The following is a 23,200-nucleotide window of genomic DNA, read 5'->3' on the forward strand; positions in this document are numbered from 1 at the left end:
CAGTGTCCCCACTGGTGGTTGTGTCCTTTGCTTAAGGCCACCCAGCCAGCAGTGTAGAGCAGGGAAGGGACCCCAGTTGGTTGGGCTCCAGACCCACAGGTGGCCTCACTGGGGTCAAAATGGCAGAGCTGGATGGGCCAGAGGCACCTGCTGCTATGACGCCTGCACCGGGAGAAAGCAGAGGTGGGGTGGACACTGGGCTTTCCCGAGGGTCAGACAGCCAGAACTGAGCTGTTGGCCCCGTGACCCTCAGGCCAGTTGTACTGGCCACAGGTCAGGAACTCAGAGGAGCAGCACATCCACCCCACGACAGGAGGGAAGAAGGGGAAAGAAAGACCACGGGCGTTTCCAACCTGAAGAGTTAGGTTTAGAAAATGACCACGCAGAAGCGGTTGGAGGGGATGCGGCTGGGAGGACGGAGGGAGGGAGGAGAGACAAGTCTTCTCAGCTCAGCCAGTATGTGGTAGGTGAGTGGTTTTATTTCCTGGTGGCTTGGTTGTTTTTTGGAGACATCAGTAGTGCTGCAAGCAGAGCTTCAGCTGCTGCTCGAAGTAAGTCCTGAACTTTCGTACTGAGGGAAACCCCAGCGGCCAGACACACAGCTCCCCGAGATCCTGCCCTGCCCGATTCTTGGTTGAACCACCCCCCGCCCGCCAGTGGTGTCTTCGCTCTACCTCCCGTTTAATAGAGAATCAAGATCGTGATTTTGAGAGTTTTATCCATTTCAGAGAGATTGGGCTGGGCTCACTCTTACAGTTAGATTCAGGCCGTTGTCCTGTGTACAAGTCATTCTGAACTTCGTGGAATTAGTCTAAGAAAAAAGTTCATGTGTCTTGCCAAGCGATGAAGGTAAGCGCAGTGGGCATCTTTGAGCGCCCATTACCTGCCAGGTGCCGCGTGCGGCTCCAAGCACGTTACCATCCAGGCCCTCGACGTCCTCTCGGGGTCAGCTCTGCCGCCCCCCATTTGACAGGTGAGCAGCCTGTGGCTTAGGGGGCCGCAGCGCTCAAGGGCACACAGGCGCGAGCCCTGGAGCTCTCCAGACTTTGCGAGTGGATGCTTCTCCTTCTTGTCTGCTTCGGCCTCTGCTGACGGCTGGTGATAGGGCTTTTCTGCGTTTGGGCCAGCTTTCTCTGCCTGGCTCTTTATTGCACCTTCCAGGTGGACTTACCACCCTGTGGGTTATAAGGGAAGTCCTCATTCATTTAATTTATATCACAGCCTGGAAACAAAAGAAACAGGAAACTGCATTCATTCTGACATTGAATTCAAGTGCGCCAGTCAAAAGAAGTCTGTAGGGTTTTTGAAAACGCTTGTACAGATTCCTTTCTCCTCTTTTCTGGTATCAAGACACGGGTAGTTACCACCCACTGCTGTTTCTGCCGCCTGACCGTCTGCGAGCGTTCGCCGATGCCTCTCTGCAGAGGCTGGAGGCTGTGTGCTGGGCCCGGTGGGCAGAGATGAGTAAGACCCAGGCCACGGGGGAGATAAGGCATGCTCAGTAAACAGCGCTGGGTGCCAGGCCTCGTCTGATAAGGGCTGTGGGATTGGCTTAGGTAAAGTGTCGTGAGAGTGTGGAGGAGGGAGAGGACCTTCCTGTCTGGGGGAAATCGGGCCAGGCTGAAGGATGGGGAGGAGCTGGATGAGGAGACGTGGCGACGGGGGCACCCCAGCCGAGGGCCCCACTTCCTCCTCACCGGGACCGTGGCTGCCCTGGGTCCCCAGGCTGGACCCCGTGCAGTGCACACGGCCCACATGTGTCATTTAATCCGCAGAGCAACCCACTGAGGTCAGTACTCCTACTGCCCCCTCCTTTCACATGCACAGACTGGGGCCCGAGAGGCTAAGCCCCTGGCCGGGTCCCGAGGACTTGCAGGCGAAGGCTGGGAGTCCCACTGTGTTTGAAGCCAGAGCTCTTGCTCGCAGGTCTCTGTACCATTTTCAGAGAACTTTCAAACACCTTATCCCATCCGATCTTCCTGTCCCCGAGTTTCTCTATGTCTCACCAGCCTCTTGGCACAGATGAGTCACTCTACCCGTAACAGCGTGAATTTTACTTGCTTGCTGCCCCCCCTCATCCCCCCGCCCCCTGCTCACCCTGGTCCTCAGGCCACCTGCCAGGCCTCACCACCTCTGGCTGGTATCCCCAGGGGTGTCCACACTGCCTTTCCCTCCATCACCCCTTCCCCACCGAAGTTCACTGCCCAGGGAGGCAGTGGAAGACCCCCACGCCCCTGCCCAGGCGGGGGCCCCTTAGAAAAGCCTTCCCCACCCGGCGAGCCCGGCATCCAGCGTGTGACCTCCCCCACCCTGCGTCGCCCCTCTGTGAGCCTCAGTCTTCTCTGGGAAGGAAGAAGGGTCAAGTCAGTTCCCGCGTGTCCCCTGAGCAGCAGCTGAATGTGATGGCGAGTCATGCAACCGAGGGAATCGTGCGAACCAGGCCCGGCCCTCAGTAAGACACACACATGAGCAGTTACAGCCCAGGCCCCATGTGTCGGGAGAGCGCCACTAGGGAATCACACTGCTGTGGGAAGGGCTGTTCCTGCTGGGGAGGGGCCCACGTGGCCGCCATCCACACAGACTTTAATGTGCACCAGATCCGGGGCTCAGAGCTGTACCAGCATCAGCCCGATTAATCCTCCCCCAAAGCCAGCTGGAGCAGGGACCCATGTTAGAGAGGAATCTGAGGCTCAGAGAGGTGAAGTCACCCGCCCGAGGTCACACAGCTAGGAAGAGGTAGACTCTGGCAAAGTCAGGTCTGAGGCAGTGCTCTTGGTTGCTATCTTCACAGAAGTGAGGCCAGTAGATCTGGGCGCTGGAAAATCAGCTCAGCTCCGTCCCTTCTTGCATTAGGAAAAATATTATTTCCCGATCTGCACAGTCAGCTGGAACCAGAATTCTTGGAGCCTGAGTGAAACCATGGGGATTGACCCCTACTTCACGGGAAAAAGTCAAGTGGTTGGTCAGAGCTGTGTCAGTTGAAAGTCTTCTGTGCGGTTTCCAGACACCTTGGTAGCCCTGCTGCTGCCAGACCACAGCGTGTGATGGCATCTGGTGGGTCAGTCACCTGGGCCGTGCATGCCACCCCACCTGGCAAACACGCCACACGCGTTTAATCCTCACCACGACAACACATTTGGTCTCTGGCTGACAGAGAAGAGAACCGTGGCTCAGAGAGGGGACACGTCCCGCCACAGGCGACCCGGGCAGCGAGCGGCCGGCCCGTGAACCGGGCCTGGGGGCCGTAAAGCAGCAGTGCTTCAGCGCGGCTTGCGTGGGCGTCTTATCTCCCCTTTCCTGCGTACTTCTCAGCCCAGGCTGCACGTTTGAAATGCCTGGAATACTTTTTTAAAATACTAGGTAAGGCCAGGCCCATCCCAGACCAGTTAAATCAGTCTCTGGGAGTGGACCAGGTTGAAGACTTTGGGTCTAGAAATCCTCAGTGTTCCTTCCACTGAGAGCCTCAGCCCGACCTGGGACAAGGGGAGAGCTGAACTGTGGGACGGGGAGAGACGGAGCGACTGCCTCTTCTCCCCTCCCCTTCCCTTCCACGTCCTCCTCCTCAGCCCGCCGGGAACTGGCCTCTAGCCTCCCTCTTGGCCTGGGACCATTTGACATCTGGGATAAGCCTGCCATGTGGCCCTGCCCCCACACGGTGTTTCTTTCAGCCTGGCACATAGTAAGTGCTCAGTAAACATTTGGTGCCTGGATTCATACAGAGGCCATCCGGCCCAGCCTTCCCTGCAGGGACTGCAGGGACCTCTGCCACTGACCCGCCCAGCCCAGCAGGTAGCATTCCGCTCCCATCAGCAGCACACGGGGGCCTTGTGCATCACCCCTTTCCCAGCAATCCGTATTTACTTAAAAAAGAAATCCTTTCTAATGTAATAGATAGAAAACAATCTTGGTTTTGGTTTGAATTTACATTTCTTTGAATACTGGTGAGGATGAGCATTTTTTTCATGTGCTTCTTTCTTAGTCATTGGTATTGCTTCCTCTATGAATTGTCTGTTCCCAATTTACTAATTTACAACGAGAAATAACTGCCAAAGGGACCGGATACACGTGTCCTCCAGCCAACACCCCAGCTCCCTGTAGGCACACTGCACCGGGAAGCCAAATTCTAATCAGAACGATGCTTGGGGAGCACAGAATGAGAAAAGGGAGGAGTCGGTTGTGCATCAGAGCGAGGCTTTTGCGGCATCAGAGCAAGCTAGACCTACCGCCAGGATCCACTGCATCCTTGGCCAGAACACCCTCCTTTTTTCTCTTTCCTCTGCCTCGTCTTGGAATTGCCCCTTCCCACAAGTGAAAGAAGCTTCAGCAGGTCTGAGACGCCACACACAAGTGTCCCGTTTGGAACGGTGGCATACTTATGCATTTTTCAGGCCTTGGACTCTCCCAGAGGTCTTTGACCTCTGCAGGGTTAGAGCCAATGGCTCTGGAGGACCTTGCGAGTACAAAGGAGCGGCCCAAAGAATAAGAACTCCAGGAGCCAGGGAGAGGGGCTCCAGATAGGCATGTGGGCTGGGAGGGTGCCTGGAGCAGGAAGGGTGGGAAAGAGTCCATTCGAGGGTGGAAGGAGAAAGAGGGTTTTAGGCGGGCAAGGCCTGGGTGTCTCCAGTCTGGAGTATGCAGCTGCCTGCCCACTCTCATTATCCTCCTCTTTCCCTGGCCTCCAGAGTAACCTTCCTAAACCAAACCTGACCGAGTCACTCCCCTCCTTCCATCCTTCTTGTGTCCCCAACATTTGTTGGGTAAAATCCAAATTCCTAGGGATGGCATTCAAGGCTTTTCACAGCCTGGCTTCAACTTTCCAGGCTGGCTTCTCATCCCCCTGCTCATACCTCCAGCCTTTGCTCAGGAGGGTCCTTCTGCCTCAGATGCCCTTCCCGACTTGGCCAATTCATCCTCATTTTTTAAGACCCAGCTCCAACATCCACTCCTCCCCGAAGTCTTTCCTGAGCTCCCTCCCCCTTAGTTGTGGCATTCACCACATTTGCGAGAGTAACTTGGCCAAGCATCCTCTCCCACCGGCCCTTGAGGACCCTGCCATGAGACATCTGTCGTGTTTGGTTTATCTGAATGTCCTAACCTTCCACACAGCACCACCCATGGTAGCGGCTGAATGAATAAGAAAGTGGCTGTTGGAGACGTGCTCGTGGGAAGCACAGCCCGAGAGAACAGGGAGGTCTGGACCCGCTTCTGGCCCCTGGGGCTCAGGCAGACCCCCCGTGCTCGCTACACCTCAGCTGCCTTCTCTGCAGAAGGAGAGCTCGGGGACTCAGCTGTCCGCAGTGCCGTTTATCAGGACTTACCCCGTGTGAGGCACTATTCTACAAGTCAGCATATTCTAATAATTACATAATGTGTATAATAATAACAATTTACATAAATATTTCTGGTAGAATGGAAATATTCAAAACCAAGGCCTTGAAGTTCTTTGCGGTCCAGTTCTGGAACCAAGGACGGCAGGACCAAGACCTCTTAGGCGGAGAGAGTGTTAACTTGAGGGGAGCGACGTACTTCATTATAAGTAACGTGATGCCGCTCTTGGCCCCAAACAGGCAAATGTGGTGAAGCGAAATAAAGGTGGATGTGAGAGTCAGAGCACAGCTCAAATCCCAGATCAGCCACCCTCCCGCTGTGTGCCCTTTAGCAAGTCCCTGTACCTCTCTGGGCCTTAAAGATTGGCTATTGTCTAGCTATCTCAGAGTTGTGCAACTCAGTTGGATGGAGGGCTCTGTGAATACTTTGTGCCTTTTAATCCCAAGGAATGTAAGCAACCAAGCAAAGGGAATTTGGACAAGGGACTTCATCCTTCTAAGCCTCAGTTTCTTCATCAGCCCAGTGAGGGCTGTCAGGAGGGCTGGCTGGAGGTGAAGTGACATTGTAGTACAGAGCACTGTGCTGGGATGTTGGAACAGCCTGGCAGTGAGGCATCAACCCCAGCTCCATCTTCTCAGGCAGAAAGCTTGGAACAAGGGACTCAGAGCTCCAGAGACAGCTGAGAAGGAAGCACAGTCAAGAATAAGAGTCAGAGGAAGGCTCTGGAACACGTGATGATTGCCTTCTCCCATCAGAAAATGCTCTTAAACAAAACAGCGAGTTTCCTCCATTAATAAGGCCTGTGGAATGCAGATGAGATTTTTTTTCCTCCTCTTTTTTTGCTGATTAAGTTCCCCCAAAACCCCCTTAAGAATTTTAATAAGAAATGCAAAAATCAACAAAAGTCCAGCAAACCCTTTCCTGTTATTAAATAAAGGGAAAGTAAATATTGCAAATTGGACATATTTCATAAGAGGATGTTTTGTTTGGGCAAAAAAAAAAAGAGAAAAGAAAAGGCTATTTGCTTTCTGGCAGCAAATACATGTCTTTGCTGAATTTTGGTTTCAAATTTGATGACGGGGGCATTGTTCCTGGTTTGCCTGGAATTCAGGCCTTTTGACATCTGAGGTGGACCCACCCAGGAGAGCAGGGAAGCCAGGTTTGGGCCATGGTGGGCCCCTTCTCCCCTCCCCTGTGAGCAGACCAGGGAGTTCCTCAACCACCCAGGAAATTACAATCCTGAGCGCAGAGGTGGGACCTGCAGGGGGTCACACACAAGACGAAAGCAACTTGGTACAAAGAAAAAATTTATGAGAAAGAAGGCAAAACAAAACACAAGATGGTCTGTTTCCCTCCTTTTGAGGGTAAGAGACTATAAAACATACTGTATCAATACAGCATAGTAGATTTGCAAATGATAACCATTGTATATGAAAATAGGTAAAAAACAGATTTCTTCCGTAGAGCATGGGGAACTGTATTCAATGTCTTGTAATAACCTTTAATGAAAAAGAATATGAAAACAAACATATGTATATATATGCACTACTGTGACTTTACACTGCGCACCAGAAACTGACACATAGTAACTGACTATACTTCAATTTTTTAAAAAAAATACAGCACAGTGGCCCTGCAATCAAGTGAACTGGGGTTGAAATCCTACCTTTGGCATTTTTGAGCTGGGTTTCCTCGGGTAAATGACATAACTTCTCTGACTCCGTTTCCTCATCTTCAAAACGGGGAGAATAAAAGTATTCACTAATAAAGCTGTGAGGAAGAATAAATGAGGGGGAAATTGAGCCAATACAAGGAAGATGCTAGGCCACCTGTGTCTGTTATGATTTTGTGTACTAGGACAGATATAAAGGGCGAGGAAAAAGAGGAAAAGTGAGAAGACTTTATCTCTTATTATTTCTCTGTCGCGACCGATAGCTTGCAAAGATCATTCGCACTCAGAACTTCACAGGCTGGTCATTCTGGCCCCAGGAGACGGGCAGGGTGAGAACTGCCCTGAGTTTCTAGTTGCAGGACCTGCTGCCAGAAAGTGGGCGTGACCCCTCAAGGACACACATTCAGTGGTCCATGTGACCAGGAGTTCAGAGAAAATGACCAAAGGAAAGGGATAGAGGGCTTCCGATCATTGACCCTAAATAGGAAATTTACTTTAGTTTTATAGTTTATCTTTGTATTTATTTGGTTGCCTGAAGCATCTTTTTGTGCAAAAATTAATATAGAGAAACACGTAATTTAGCAGTCACCTGTATTGCCACCCCCATAGCTGCTTCTAGTTTTGTTTATTTTTAAGAAATTAAACGTAAAGCTGAAAACCCTTTATCTACTACCCAAGTCCCACAGAGAACTAATCATTTGGTGCATATCTTTCCTATTATTTTAAAATAGTTTAGCATACCTATACAGACACTCAGTCCTTGGCAGTGTTTTCATTTACAGATAAGGTCTCATAGGATTCCTACTATTCTGCTTCTTGCCTTTATCACCAAACATGTGTTTGAAATCTGTCCATGTTGGTAAGTGTGAAAGAGCTAGTTCCTTCTTTTTAATTGCTGAATAGTATTCTACGATATGAATCCTTTGTACCACATTTTGTGTGTCCATCTTCCAGGAATGGACATTTAGGTTGTTTCCTTTTTTTTTTTTTATTACAAACCACAGTGCTTTGATTTAAAAAAAAAAATCTTTGTATGTGTCTCTCTGAGCATCGATGCTTGAGTTTCTCCAAGAAAGTTACCCAGGACTCAAATGTACCTGGGATCCACCTCCCCTCCTGTGCTCACCCACTGTGTGACCTTGGACTAGTCATTTCACCTCTCAGAATCTGTCTTCTTACCTGTAAAATGGGTGTGTGATAATCCCTGACTCTCTGGTTGTCAGAGAATTAAGTGAGACTTTCTCTAAAAAGCAGCAAACAGTTGAGTCCAGCAGCTCCCATCCTCCATGCTACAGGGTTTTCTAGCAGCCAAAGTAGGAGCTCAGGGCAGTGCCCATCCTTTGCACTAGGGACCCTGGGCCCAGCAAAGCACTGCCTTGGGGGCTTACCCAGCCCACCCCTTCTCACCTGCTGCCAACACTATCTCCCTACCCAACCTGGTATCAGGTTGGTAGATAACTGAGCATCGTACCCCTCAGTGACTCAGTTTCCTCACCTGTAAAATGGCATAATAACACCTACTTCGAAGGTCTTTTAGGAAGCTTGAATGCCAGAGAATGTCTGCCAGGCACTTGTTAAAACTGAATGCCCTTTTCTGCACACCCAGGACACGTTCTCCTTCAAAGATGAGAATTTATCCGAGGTTTCGTCTCACTGGCTGGGGAAGCTGGATTATGTCCCTGGTTTGATTTTCTGTTGCAGATGCTGCTGAGGGTTTTGCTGGGTCCCTCCATTTGTTTTCCTTGCTGGAAATTGGAGGCTGGGTGGTTTAAATTTGCTAAAATATCGCCATCTAGTGGACTCACTGAAACACTGCAGTTTTCGTTTGGCCCCATCTGGGAAAAACAATGGGGCGACAGCTGAGGCCGCCCTGCCCAGCTCAGAGACGCTGGTGGCTCCCCATTGTCTACGGGGTAAAGTCCAAACGCCAAGCCTGGAATTCAAGCGCCTACATGCTCGGGCTCCGCCCTGCCTATCGGACCTTATCGCTGGCTTCGACCTCCTGCCCTGCCAGGCCCAGCTCCTCTGGCTCCAGAACCTCCAAGCCCACACCTCCTGGCACGTGGACCTGCCCTGTGTCCCCGACTGCCATATCCCTCTTCCTCCACACTCTCCCAAGGCTCACCCATCTCCCAGGTTCAGCTCAAAGGCCACCTCTTCCCAGAAGCCTCCCAGGCCTTCAACGTATCTGGGTCTTCCCTGACCTCCCACCAAGGCTCGCTGTGGGTCATGTTGTTATTTCCATATTTAAAGCTGTGCTTTGTCAGTGCACTGCCCTCCAGTATCCAACATGATGGAGTCAAGTGAATGCCAGCCTGCAGTCCCTGGACCGCCATTCTCCATCCTCACCTGGCCTCCATGCTTCCCAGCTCTGAGAACCTGGGCAGGGAGGGAACCTCAACTGTGCAATCTCAGTGAGAACACCTGTCTCACAGGTGCAAGTTAAGACAGAATGCAAAGTGGCTGGCACTTACAAAGGCCCAATGAATTGTTAGCGTGGTCAGATAAAATACAGGATACCCAACTGAATTTGAATTGCAGATAAACAAAAAATTTTTTTAGTATAAGTATATCCCAAATAATACAGGGAGGGTCTGCGTTCCATTTCACAGACAGGTGATATTAAGGATTATTGATCATTTTGTTAGATGTGCTAGTGATATTCAGAATGTATGTACATATACAGTCAGTCCTCATTATTGGCAGATTATGCATTTGCAAATTCACCTAGTGGCTAAAATTTATTTGTAATGCTGAAATCAAAATTCATAGCTCTTGGTCATTTACAGACACGCACATGCGTCAAGGGGAGAAAAATCTGAGGTTCCCAATATGCCGAAGGCAACAGGTGATACTCTGTCTTGTTACAGCTCTCACATCATAAACAAGTGTGCTTTTTGCCATCTCTTTAGTGCTGCCTTTGTCGCTTTTTTGTGTTTCGTGTTGGTGACTTAATCGCCCCCCAAGCCAAGTGTCGAAGGACTGTCCAGTGTTCCTAAGCCAAGGCCATGATGTTCCTTATGGAGAAAATCATATGTGAGATGAGCTTTGTTCAGGCGTGAGTTATAATGCTGTTGGCCGTGCATTCATTGTTAATGAATCAACAGTAGACATTAGATAAAATGTCTTTAAACAGAAGCACGCATAAAACAAGGGTATGTAGTGATTGGTTGATGAAAATGTTATGACCAGAAGCCAGCAGGACCCTGACCCTGAACTGTTATGAGTGAAACTATATGATGTCTGGAATCACTTTAAAATACCCCAGCAGTGGGATCCAGATGTGTATATGGAGAGTGTAAAAGAAACAACATAGCAAAGGTAAAAGATTCTGAAAGTGATGAGTTACTAGGCTGTTCTCTCTACTTCTGTGTATGTTTGAAAATGTTTGTTACCATAACAAAAGGTTTAAAATACACGCTGGGGAGAAAATCTTGGGGGAAGAATATCTTATTCGTTAGTTCTCACTCACCCTCTGCAGGGACAGGGCTTCAGATGATAGTCCCAGAGATCCCATTATGGGCAAATCCCAAACCCTTGAGTGCAGAGCACCCACTGAGGTTCCAGAGACCTGGCTCTGGTCTCAGCCCCACTTCAGACTTACTACCTCTGGCAACTCACAGTGCCTCCAAGCCTTTTTTCGTATCAGTTAAGTAAGGAAGCTGACCTGGACAACCTCAGGGTTCCCTTCCATTTCTAAAACCCTCTAATTCTAAATCCAGTATTTCCTAAGTTGGCATGTTCTAGTGCAATATTCCAGCCTCTCTCCAGCTCTCTCATCCCTACCCAATCCATCCCGAAACCACTATTCTGTGAACCTTGCTGAAGTTCTCCCTATTTTGCAATGCTCTAACCAGGAAGCTATTCTGATTTCTCTAAAGGCTGATTTCTCTACAAAAGTCTGAACTCCTTGGCTGAGCCATTAAGGCTCCTGCAAGCAGACCATCCACTGAATGCCACGTCTTGAGCTCTTTCTACCAAGAGCTCACAGTTCAGTTAAACCAGGAAACAGGGATATCACAGGGTGCACCACCAGATTATTGTGGGAACACAGAGGGAAGTCACTCAAGCCAGTGTGGGGAGGCAAGAGGAAGTCTTCAGGAGGAAGAGATAGCTGAGCTGAGACCTGAAGGGTGACCAGGGATCACTGCCACAGACAGGGGGAAAGGATGTTCCAGGTGAGGCAACAGTGTGTGCAAAGGCCTGGAGACAAGATGAAGTTGGGAAAGGTCCAGATTTCAAAGCCCATCACACCTATCCCCATAAATCTCTCTGGCATTATTTGCCACCGTTCGCTCACTGCCCAGCATGTGAGGCATGCGTGCTGGGGACCCTGGGATTCCTATTTGGGAAGGTGTATATTGGACTCCCGACCGAGCCTCCTTTAAAATGACCAGGTCAGGAGAAACTTTTACACTTCCCAAGGCACTTTTATTTCGCTCATCCCTGTGTGGCTCAAAAAGGTTAAGTCACTCACTCTAGACCACACAGCCAGTGAGGGGGGAGGTGGGGATGCAAATGCAGGTCTGACTCCTGCCTGGTGTCCTTGCTGCTGCAGAGGGCAGCCAGTGCCCACCACGGCTTTTGGTCAGGTGACTGCAAGAGGGCACTTTCTTACAGGTTCCCTGCACGCTGCACTTAAATAGAAGCACTGAGGAAGCCGACGTCTGCAGGCTGAGCTCAGCAGACCGGCTTCCTAAGAGCTGGGGTCATGTAAGGTCCGGTCGCTTCAAGTGTCCCAGCTCCCGAGGGGCGAGGACCCCAAGTCTTTAGACCTGGGTTCAAGTCTCCTATTACTGTAACCCCAATCCCTCTCAGCTATGTGACATTGGATAAGTAGCTTCGATCTCATCTGTCAGGTGGATCTTCAGAGGCTGCTGTGGGGATAAAACGAGAACAACACATGGAAAGAACGAGCCGCCTCGGCCGGCCGGGCGGAGGGCAAGCGGCGCGCACAGGAGACCAGCCTGCAGGCCGTGCGCATGCGCGCTCCGTAAAGACCCGGCGGCCTTCCCGCGGGCTCTGCGGCTGCGCAGTCGTCCGGCTTTGCGGCCGCACTGCTTGACGGCAGCGGTGTCCGCCCTCCAGCCGGCGTTGCTGGGGTAACGGCGAGCGCACGGGGCCGAGAAAGGTAAGGGGTCGGGGCGGGAGCGGGTGGCGTCCCGGGCGCTGCGCCCTGAGGCCGGGGTACGCCAGGGGCGCCCCGAGGGAGGACGCGTCGTCCTTTCCTCAGGGGCGAGGGCGGAAACGTCCCAGAGACGTTGCCCGGGTCGCACAGCCGCACCAGACGGCCAGGCCGAGGGGCCAGACTTCCTAGTTCTGCGGGAACTAACCCCTTTCCCCGTCTCCGCGCACCTTAGCCCTCCTTTTTGTGTTCTTTCTGCAAACGTTGACGCCACGTCCGGTGCTGGGGGCAGAGGACGTCGAGGTGCATCTGACACCGGCTCTGCCCGAGGGGAGCCTTAGCCGCTGGTAGGGTTGCTGGGGGCGCCGCTCCAGGAAGCCGGCAAGGGGTCCATGGTGACAGGGAATCGCGGGTTTGTTGGGCCCTCAGCACTTTCTGACTTTGCAGTTGCAACAGCCGTCAGACCAGCGCTTCCCACATGCTAGGCCCAGGACCCGGCTGCTTCGCGGTTTCCCATCTAATCCTCACCACAGCCTTCACATGTTTATCGTTTGTTTCCAGGTCTTAGTCTCGGGTTCTAACTTGAAAGCTCCCCAGAGGCAGGATTGTTGGCCTCGTCCCTTTCATCCTCGCCTCCCCTAGCCCAGGAGGTACACATTTGGAGCTTCAAACGCTTTTTAATTGGGAGAATGTGAGCTTTGCTGGGTGGGCGGTTTTAACCAAGCTGGTTGGGCAAGGTGAGCCCAGGGGGTTGGAAAATTAAATGAAGCTACCTTCCCCCTTTTTTGTTTTACTTTGTTTTGTTTACAATAAACATTTACTGAACACCTAAAAGGTATTAGCTTGTCTGCTCAAGAGAAGAATTAGGAAGCCCCGCTTTTGATGGAAAAGTAAATATACTTAACGCTTTGGGCACCAGGAGTCAGTATGCCTGGGTTTGGGAAGGGGAAAGTAGCCCCGTACAGGTGCATAGCAGGCGGCCTCTCTGAGTCCCTTCTTCATCTGTATGGTAGGAATGGCTACTGGGACTGAGTCTGAATAGGCCATCCTATCACCAGCGGTCGGCAGCCTTGGCTACATGTTGAAATCACCTGGGTCCCACTCTGAAATTTCTGAGGTAATTGCAGGTAAGGCCTGGGCATTGGGAGTTGCAAAATTTCCCCAGGTGATTCTGAGGGCAGCCAAGCTTGAGAGCCCTTGTTATATATGACGCCAGGTTAATTTCCTTAATCTTTTCAGTCGTCACTCCCTGCCTAAGACCCTGCACAGGCTCTAAGCCTTCACATCCCAACCCCCCTGACCAGGGGCCAGTCCTTCCTGTACATCTGTGTTTGCTTCAGACATGGGTCGTCTTTTAGGCCAGTCTTCTTACCACGCCCTGTCTCCCTGCCTTACTAGCCTCTCATCCTCCCTAGGAGGGGCTGTGGGCAGATGCCCTGCCCTCTCCAAGCCTCTGTTTCCTTGTCTGTGAAATGAGGGTAGTGGTGCCCTCGTTCATAGCGTATGGCTCATTCAGTTCCTGGCACGTTGTACCTCCCGGTGATGGTTAGCTCTTGTGATTGTACCCACATCCCATGCCTCCCATCACGGCGCTAAGGAAACGTTTCTTAAAGGCTTAGTGCAGGTACTGGAGAAAGCAAACGCTCCTTTCTTCCCTGCTTTGCCTCACAAGTTCAGCACAAGGCAACTCTTCTACAAAACTAGGAAGCTAGAGAGCTTCTGGTTTGTCCTACTGAATTTTTTCAGCTTTAATGAGAGATCATATACCGTAAAATTCACCTTTGTAAAATGTACAGTTGAGCGAGTTTACTATGTTCAGTGATGCAGTCATCACCATCACTGCAATCTAATTTTAAAGCTTTTTCATCATCCTCAAAATAAACCCCATAATACCTATGGGCAGTCACTCCCATATCTCCCTTCCCCCAGCACCTGGAAATCACTAATCTACTCTGTGTCTATAGATTTGCATGTCCTGAACATTGCATGTTAATAGAGCCAGCTTGATGTTAGTGCTGTCACGTGTGCAGAGGTAACTCTAGGTGCCGGATTTTGAGGTTTTGTGAAAAACAAGGAGTCTTTTGTGGCAGGAACCTTCTGTCACATACTTGTGTTAGAGTACAGAGTTCTTGCCATCCAGTGTCATAGCTCATTCTTGCCCTTTCTAAGAGTGTAACAGCAATCTGGAAGGGAAACTCCTAAACCAGGCAAATTAATACAGAACTTTCCTTTTTCACTTGTTTAAGAGAATTTAATTGGAAGCTCTTGAAGTGAGCCATGAAACATTTTCTCTTTTAAAAATTTGAAATGTAATATATACAAATCAAATACTAACCAGAGGTTAGTTTAGAAAAGGGAAATGTTTATAGACACCCAAATTGTTCCTGGAAATCCCTAGAGAGTTCCTCACTAGAGACCAACATCTTGCCTCAAAAAAGCCAACACAGCATTAGTTTTAGGATAAACTGCCTTTTCTTCAATTGAACGCTAAATGCAGTACAGATGACCCTTAACGCAGGGGGTCATGGATGCTGATCTTCTGTGCAGGCGAAAATCTGAGTATAATTTATAATTGGCCTTCTGTATCCCTGGTGTTTTCATATCTGAGGTTCCGCATCTGCATATCCAATTAACCGTGGATGGTGTACTGTAGTGTTTACTATTGAAATGCATCTGGGTGTAAGTGGACCTTTGCAGTTCAGTCCCTTGTTGTTCAAGGGTCAGCTGCAGTTGCTTGGGCTGAGTGATGAATTGGCAACTGAAATCTAGTTAAAATGACCTTGGAAGAAAATCTCTTTTTTAAAAAAATGTTTTTAAATGTATTTGTTATTTTTCCATGGAGACACTGGGGGTTGAACCCAGGACCTTGTGCATGCTAATCACACACTCTACCACTGAGCTACACCCTCCCCAGAAAATCTCTTAATTGCCCATTAACATGTGGTATACATAATTTTGTTATGAACGCTATACAGCAAGGTGTGTCTATATATATACATATATATATATATATATATATAAAACATATACAGTTACGCTCAATATTTAATTTCATTTAGAAATTATTTTAGCATTTTGCTGCTTGGAGTACTTTGGCAGTTCTATGTAGGTTCCAACTTGCTGATTCTTATTTTTTATACTCACTGTTGTAATTTATCAATTTCTCTAACTTGCTTGGTCTGTGATTTTCTTTGTCTTTAATTCCTCAGCGTCTTTGGGAGGGTGGATGGAAGTACCATTACATACTGGGCAAGGCTTTTCGTTGCTTTTTAATGGTCATAAACCCTTAAAGCCACTCACCTTTCTGCCTCATCTTTGGCCACCTTCCTTGGCTGTTTGAGGCTGGATGGCATCCTTTGCCCAGTGGGATGCTGGTGTTGAGTGCAGGGACACCCAAGTAATCAGTCTTATTTTTCCCCCGTGAGGGTTTGGAGCCGTGGAGGTTAAACACACGTGTGATCCAGCTCCACTGTGTGTTCAAGCAGCAGATGCGCGGTCAGCTTAAATCCAACCCAGACGTGGAACTGAGGAAGCAGCAGATTCAGGTCCCCGTCTCATTCCCAGGCTCCTGCTCAGTGAGTGGAGGGGCTGATCAGCCCTGTGCACTGCCTACGTTTCTCCCTCTTGCACAGGGGTGAGTTTTCCTAAGTCACATGCATCTGCCCCAGTCTTTACCGCACGCTGCACCAGACTTCCTTCCTTTAGCCATTATTGAATGGTGGCCTGTTGTGTTACCTCCGACTTGGCTTTCTGTGTGTTTTGTCCTCATTTTGTCTCCTCAGGGGGAGTGTAAGGCCTGGAAGGGAGAGGTACTGCCTTCGCCCTCCTCTCCTCCCTCGTTGTGCTGGGCACACTAATTCCTTTATTCCCCGGAGCCCTTCAGCTCCTAACCATGAGAAACAGGGAGCCTTCACACAGCAGAGGCAGGTGCTTCCTCTGCCCCCAGCAGGACCCAGAGAGAAGGCCTGGGGCCACCCAGGGGCACCACTGTCCAGAGCCTCTGACAACATCTCTCTGACCCGACTGTCTCTGCGTCTGTAAAACGGTGTTGGTGCTGCTCACAATGGTCATAGTGAGGCTCAGTGGTGTGCTAAGTGCGTGCGGGCGCTGTTCTAAGCACTTCGTATGTCATAACTGTCAGGTAGTCTGTTTTTATCCTCCTCTTGCAGCTGAGGGAGCCAGAGCATGGAGGGGTCCAGTAACTTTTGCCCCGGATCACACGACTTCCTGGCTTTCCAGTCCCTGCTCTTGGCCGCTGGCACTGGGTGGTCAGGGAGAGACCCCAGAGAGAGGGCTGCTGCTGTCGGTGTTGTTGTTAATGTGCCTTAAAAATTGGGAGCTGGTTGACCTCATGTTTGGAGTGTATTTTAAGATCTTTTTTTGAAAATGAAGTGTTTGCTAGATTTACTTCCTTGAAGGCAGGGTCTCTTTTGGTTTTCTCTTTAAATCCCCAGCACATCTGATTAGGCGCCCCTGGTAGGGACTCGGTAAATGTCTGTTGGCCAAGTGAGACAGTGGGAGAAATTCTCAGACAGAAATGCTCTTGTGCCTGCTGTCAGGAGACCTTCCCGAAGCATTGTGACCGTGGGTGGGTCACTAGGCCTGTCTCATCACCTGTAATCAGAAATAATGCCACTGCAAGGGAATATTACTTGGCCATAAAAAAGAATGAAATAGTGCCATTTGCAGCAACATGGGTGGACCCAGAGATTATCCTACTAAGTGAAGTAAGTCAGACAGAGAAATACAAAAATCATATAACACTTACATGTAGAATCTAAAAAAGAGATACAGATTTTATGTACTAACCAGAAATAGACTCACAGACATAGAAAACAAACTATGGTTACCAAAGGGGAAAGGCAGGGAAGGATAGATTAGGAGTCTGGGATTAACAGATACACACTGCTTATATATAAAGTAGATAAACAAGGACCTGCTGTACAGCACAGGGAACTATATTCAATACCTTGTAATGAACCATAATGGAAAAGAATTTGAAAAAGATATATCTGTGTGTATATGAATAACTGAATTGCTTTGCTGTACACCTAAAACTAACATTGTAAATCAACTACATTCAATTCTTTAAAAATTAAATTTGAAAAAATAATAATACTGTGGACTTGGACATTGTTGTGGGAATTAATTGAGATCTCTAGGCAGGTGGGATTTGTACTGCTCGTACAAAATGTTACTCTGTCATTTAGTTTGCTTCTTTATAAATGTATTTTTCCCACAGTTTTCTGAGCCTGGGTGTAAATGCACTCGCATTTTTGACCAGCGTAGCTTTTGACTCTCTGTTTCTTCCTCCCTATTACAGTCCCTAAAGGACAGTCACCCTTGGACGATGGCGGAGGCCATTTTCCGCCCCCCAAAGAGGAAGAGGAGGGTGTACGAGAGCTATGACTCCCCGTTGCCCATCCCCTTCGGCCAGGACCGCGGGCCTGGGAAGGACTGCAGGATGTTCCGGGCCGAGATGAGGAACAGCAGTGTGATTGTGAGGAGTGCGGAAGACGCGGAGCAGCTGTACGGGAGAGTACGTGCTTCCGGCCGCTCTCTCCCCGTGCCCCCAGAAACCGCCCGTAAACAGAACGGCTCAGGTGCTTTCCCTGCAGTGGGGTCCAGTGGGGCAGCAATGCCCCAAAGCCATTTGTTCTGAGGATAACCACCATCCACAAACCCACATTTCAGCAATGACGTCAGGTCAATGCATTGGCCTCTCTTGTCTTTTGATTATAAAAGCAATGCATCTTCATTGTTATCCACGCAACCTACGGAAGTGTAATGGGTGAAAAGTAGAAATTCCCTGCTAACCCCTGTTCCACCCGCAGAGGTCACGGGGAGTCGCTCTGGCCCTGGGACAGATCCAGCGTGTCCTCTGGCTCCTTACCTGCTCTCCCTCCTGGTTGGGGAGCAGGACCTCTGCTTAGATAAGGACAAGTTCCAGTTTTTGCTTTTTTTCCATCAGTGATAGGTTTGGGTTGAGACTGGAAGCTTGCTTATTTTGCCCCCATAGCCGATTCAACACTGGGGGCATTTTTAAAACAGCTTTATTGAGGTATAATATGGAGCCATATAATTCGCCCATTCTAAGTGCTGAGTTCAGTGACTGTAATAAACTCAGTAGTGCAGCCACCAGTGCAGCCGAGTTCCAGACATCCCCATCGCCACAGAAAGTTGCCCTGGGCCCGCTGTGCTCTGACCCTGCCCCTACCCCCGGCCTGATGCTCCTAACCCATTTCCTGTCTATAAATGTGCCTTCTCTAGACATTTTATACAAAATACATGTTGTGGCCACCTTCCCCGAGTAGGATACAGTGGGTGGCACTGACCCCAGGGGGCGGGGTCTAGGCTGAGGGCAGCCCCCTCCACACTTGCGATACGAGACATTAAGCAAGAGGCTTTGTGAGGCACTGTCCACGTGGCTCATTCTGATCGTTAACACCCGATGGAGAGTAGAGGGTGTTCCTCTTATTCTTTCAATTTTCTACCGGTTTAAATTTTTCAAACTTTAAGAAATAGGGGGGATCAATGTTTTTGGACTCGGCAGGGAGGAAGAGCCAAGTACTTCAGTCCCGGGTACAGGAGAATCCCAGGAGCCTCTGGGCCCGGGAGGCTCGGCCCCTGCGCTCAGGCTCCAGCTCCCCCCACCACCACCACGTGTGAGGAAGCCCTGCCCCAGCCCACGGGCCTGGCCCCAGACCACTACCGATGGGACGGCCGGGGTGCGTCAGAGACTGACTAGCTCCCTCCTGAGGATCAGAGAGGGAAGGCGCCAGGATCTTCACTTGTAGTCCTGGGACACTCAGAGGGAAGAACTGAAGCTGAAATTGAAGGAATCTCTCGTTAACTCAAATAGTCTCCCTTAGCCAAAAAGCTGGTAACTCGGAAAGCACTAACTCAGTCTTTTCTCTTCCCGGAAGGGCTATTTCGGAAAAGGTATCCTGTCTAGAAGCCGTCCAAACTTCACAATTTCAGATCCTAAGCTGGTTGCTAAGTGGAAAGGTAAGCCTGTGCAATGTTCAGTTCTTTTGGCAAATTATCTTTTCCTTTCATTTTTCGGTCTTACAGCAGGTTATATGGTAAAATTCTAGGGGAGACGTAACAAGCCACTGGCAATTTTATTGCTAACAATAGCAACTAGAATAGTTCTAATCAAGGTGAAAGGGCTCCTGTGACTGGAGAAAATGTATCTCATCTGAGTTCTGGCATTATCAGAAGTGTTACGTGGGCTTTTCTGTTGTGAAGCATTTCCTAGCAGAGTACTGTGCGTATGGAAAGTGCTGGTAATTAAGTGCCTGCTCACCTGGATGCAAAAAGAGTTTTATGTTTTGTTTATAGAATTAGAATTTATAACAATAACCGTGACACTGATGCATTTGTTAAAGCATACCAATGTGTGTGGTTCTCATTTGCTGTTCCTATTTTGTTTATAAATCTTTTATCTTGGTGTACTTTTCTAAGTGAAGAAAGCAAAGGAATGGAAAGTCTGCATGTGTGCTGCGGCTTATTTGGGGGGAAGGGAATATAAAGACATCTTTGAAATATATGGAGGGATAAACCGTAATTTTTTTAATACCTGTCAGGGGAAGGATGGAACAAGATGGAGAGAGAGGTGAGACTTTGTAGATTTGAACTTGGAACCTTGTAAATGTGTTATTACATGATTACAAAACAAAGCTAAATTTTAAAAAGTAATTCCTCTGAAGAAAAAAAAAAAACAAGGAATCTGTATATCAAGTTGGTGGTGTAGCCACAGGGGAAGCTATTATGTGCAACTTTAAAACATGGTCATTTGACTGTTCAGTCCTAATGGGAGAGACTCTGTATCTCCTGCCACAATGTTGTTTAACAGACCATCCCAAAACTCAGTGGTTTTCAACAGCAGCCAGATTGCTCAGTTTGAGTCTACAGGTTTGCTGGGGAGGTCCACTGCTCATGGCTGCGTGTGCACATGCATCTGGTTAGTTACGTGCTGGCTGCACTCGTGGACCAGTCCAGTAATGGTTCCAGCTGGACTCACCAATGTCTGGTTGTCTATTGGTTGACTGCCTGCTGATCTAGCCTGGCCTCAGCTAGGATGAGGGGTGGAGGGCCCTGTGCGTGTCATCCTCCTCAGGCCAGCCCCGGCATTTTCTCACGGTTATGGTGGAGAGTCAGTAGCGGTCCTCAGCGGGCCAGTGCTCCTCAGGCCTCTGCTTGCACATGTTTTCAATATTCCACTGGTCCAGAGTCGAGAGGTTTGGCCAATGGAAGACCTGAGGAACTGGGGCCACCAGTGCAGTCAGCCTGCCGTGTACTCTAAGGAAAGAAAGAGCTGCAGAGTGATCTTGACATTGTTCTCAGCAGTCATCTCATAGATGGTGGTGTTGGTTCTGTTATCCTGAGACGGTTTCGTGGATATTGTGTGATAAAGCAAATGAGTAATTATGTCGGCGTGGTTGAAAGCCAGGATTTTTTAACGTGAAACATCTTAACACTAGGAAGCAGGAGTGTGTTTTAAATATCTTCATAGAGTTTTAAAAAGGGAGAGAAAAAGTAGAGCAAATAGGATAATAACCCTGCCTTCCCCCTCCCCCAGCTCTGGCAGTTACTATTTGGCCAAAAAAAAAAAAAGTTTTCATATCATGTAATGATCTTAAGAGTTGAGAATCTTGTCCTGATCTGTGTGGTACTAAGTTTTAAACAGTGAGAAGTTTGAAGGAATTGAATTTATGCCACGGAAACAGAGATTAAGGCTGTGGGCTGCCCTGAGGAAGTAGATCTCAGATGTCCGTTTCAGGGGGTTCTTCAAAATCAGGCTTCACCCTCACCTTCCACCCTCCTCTCTCTCCACCCTCTTCTACTTTTGGCACCAGGCCATCCTGGGCTGCTTGTCATTCTGTGACCCTGCCGTGCCTTGCAGTTTCCCAGCCCCTGTGCATGGTTTCCTCTGCCTTTTACCCGGTCCACCTGGCGAACTCCTACTCATTCTTCAGAGCCCCACTCAGTTACTCCTCCTCTGTGCTTTTCTTAACCCTTCCAAGTAAAGTTAGTACGTTACTTGCCCACATATCAGCTTGGGTTACAGTCATTGCTGGTCTATCTCCCCAACTAGATTGTGAGTGTCTCAAGGAGAGGGAATTCATTACTTCTGTATTTCTTGTGCTTGCCATATGGAAGGCTATCAGTAAAACTTGCTAAATTGTTGTTTGCTATTGAGCTACCAGAGGAGGGAGATCATGACATCAAGAAAACTGTCAAGTTCCTAAGGAGTTAGGAGTCTGAGAACTCACTTCTGTAGGATTTTCAAGTTGAACATCATTTAGAGCCCTGGAGGGGGGCTGAGTTTGGAAGAGGAGAGAGGACTTGCCCAAAGGCAGAGTCTAGGAGGCCCAGGACTAAAACACACCAGGTGACGTGAGAAACATTTGAGGCAGAAAGACTTCTGGCCAGAGGCCCAGAGCTAGAGCTGGAGCCCAGGACTCCCACACCCACACCCAGACCTAACACCACCCCTTTCCTCGGGCGCCTGTGAGGAGCTGTCGCTGAAGATGCTTTGTGGAACATGGAGAGCAGGGTAACATGTGGAACTTCAGGGCCTCAGTGCCCTCATCTGGAAGTTGAGGGCACAGGCATTTGGGGGTGGCAGGTTTTCCCCTCCCACATTGCCGCTGCTGCTTAGCCAGCACATTGACAAGAATTCCGAGGTCACACTGAGTCCAGCAAGCATGCCGACAGGTCAGGAGCACTGGCCCGGCCGTGGGCGTGGGGCCTGATGGCATGGGAGGCATATGTTTACCACAGCTGCGCAGACAGGATCAGTCGGTGTGAGATTTTGTGAATCTTGAAGTACTCGTTGTCTTTTCCAGGTTGTCAGTGTGTTTTTCTCCTTAAGGAAAATGTGTCTGAACTAATAAAACTTTGTTGTTACAGGTGTGAAGACAGACATGCCTATAATCACATCACAGAGGTGAGTCTCGGTGGACTTCGGCCTTGGTCAGAATTATGGTTTAAGTCAGATCTGTTGTTAGGTAGACTCTTGTGATGTGGTTGTCCTCACCTTTTTTTTTTTGGTAGTATGTATGTCCTTGAAACTTATGTCTGAATTTAATGTAGATCAAATCGTATTTGAAATGCACTAAGTTTATTTTAAAAAATAATCCTAAGCTGAATCATTTGCCAGTTAAATCCCTTCCAGAATATGAACCTTCTCCTGTAATGTACGTTGTCTATAAGTGCTGAGATCCTCAGATGTAGAACTGGCCTCCTGCCCTGTGCGGGCATAAGTGGCCCCGTGCTCCTTCCTTGCTCTACACGTGTGAGGTTAGGGAAAGAGGCTTTCCCACAGGCTCCCCCACAACTCACACAGCGGAGACTCCTTCCTCTGGGCTTTTGTTTATGCTGTTCCCATTTCCCGGAGCTCATCTCCCTGCCTGGCTGTGGCTGCACGGCCCATGGCCCAGCATGCGTGTCTCTCTCCTCTCTGCCCACCCTCAGCGCTGGGACTGTCCCTCCGGATCCACGGAGCCTTCCCTGGCACCTACACCGGGATCAGACTGTGGGCTGATGGGGGTCGTGGACCACGCCCGGTTCCTCTTTGCAGCCCCACACCCCATGGTCCCTTGGTAGGACCCATTCCTCCATCTAAATCCTCATCACCCCTGAGGCACAGCTGGAGCTGCATTTCTTCCAGGAAGCCTTCAGAACCGCTCAGGCCACGGTCATTCTGCATCTTGCTCCTGGCACCACTGGCCGAATCTAACAGCTCCCTTTGGTTTCGTGGGCGGTTAGCCCATGGCCAGGGGAACCTGGGAGATCTCAGAGGCTGTGTAGCCACCGACTGGGGGTGGGCAGGGCTCTGGTCGGAGGTGGGGGCCTGAAAGGCCCTGGCCAACCCCTGCCCCAGGCCAGGCTGCAGCAGAGAGCAGAAGGCTCCCCGCAGAGCCGCACCCTGACGGCCAGCCGGAGGGGCGGCGTGAGGCCAGGCTGGCTGAGTGTGAGGCTCTGCGTCGGGGAGGCTGCCTTCCACCCACGGGCTGTCCCTCGGCCAGCACCACAGCGAGGGCTCCATCAGTCCTTGAGTGTTCCCA

General features: G+C 49.7%; 1 protein-coding gene and 1 long non-coding RNA gene across 10 annotated transcripts in view; one reads left to right on the forward strand and one right to left on the reverse strand.

Annotated features, from left to right (window-relative positions):
* Positions 1-5,919: 5,919 nt before the first annotated feature.
* On the reverse strand, positions 5,920-12,464 carry LOC140686825 (uncharacterized). Its single transcript, XR_012060804.1, has 3 exons — positions 12,356-12,464; positions 6,995-7,098; positions 5,920-6,007 (listed from the first exon to the last, which is right to left on the reverse strand). It is a non-coding gene; the product is annotated as an uncharacterized lncRNA (long non-coding RNA).
* TSEN2 (tRNA splicing endonuclease subunit 2) overlaps positions 12,025-23,200 on the forward strand; it is a 42,553-nt gene continuing 31,377 nt past the window's right edge. For 3 of the 9 annotated variants that reach the window (XR_012060802.1, XR_012060803.1, XM_072941883.1), the window contains exons 1-4: positions 12,025-12,131; positions 17,449-17,664; positions 19,052-19,133; positions 22,044-22,080. Coding sequence is in view for 7 of the 9 variants with exons in the window: in XM_072941883.1 (XP_072797984.1) it covers positions 17,476-17,664; positions 19,052-19,133; positions 22,044-22,080 (308 nt within the window). In the remaining 2 variants the exon portion in view is untranslated. The other 6 variants (XM_072941886.1, XM_072941884.1, XM_072941885.1 and 3 more) reach the window with 6 other exon arrangements.

The sequence above is a fragment of the Vicugna pacos genome, chromosome 17, assembly GCF_048564905.1.
Source record: "Vicugna pacos chromosome 17, VicPac4, whole genome shotgun sequence".
Taxonomy (NCBI): domain Eukaryota; kingdom Metazoa; phylum Chordata; class Mammalia; order Artiodactyla; family Camelidae; genus Vicugna; species Vicugna pacos.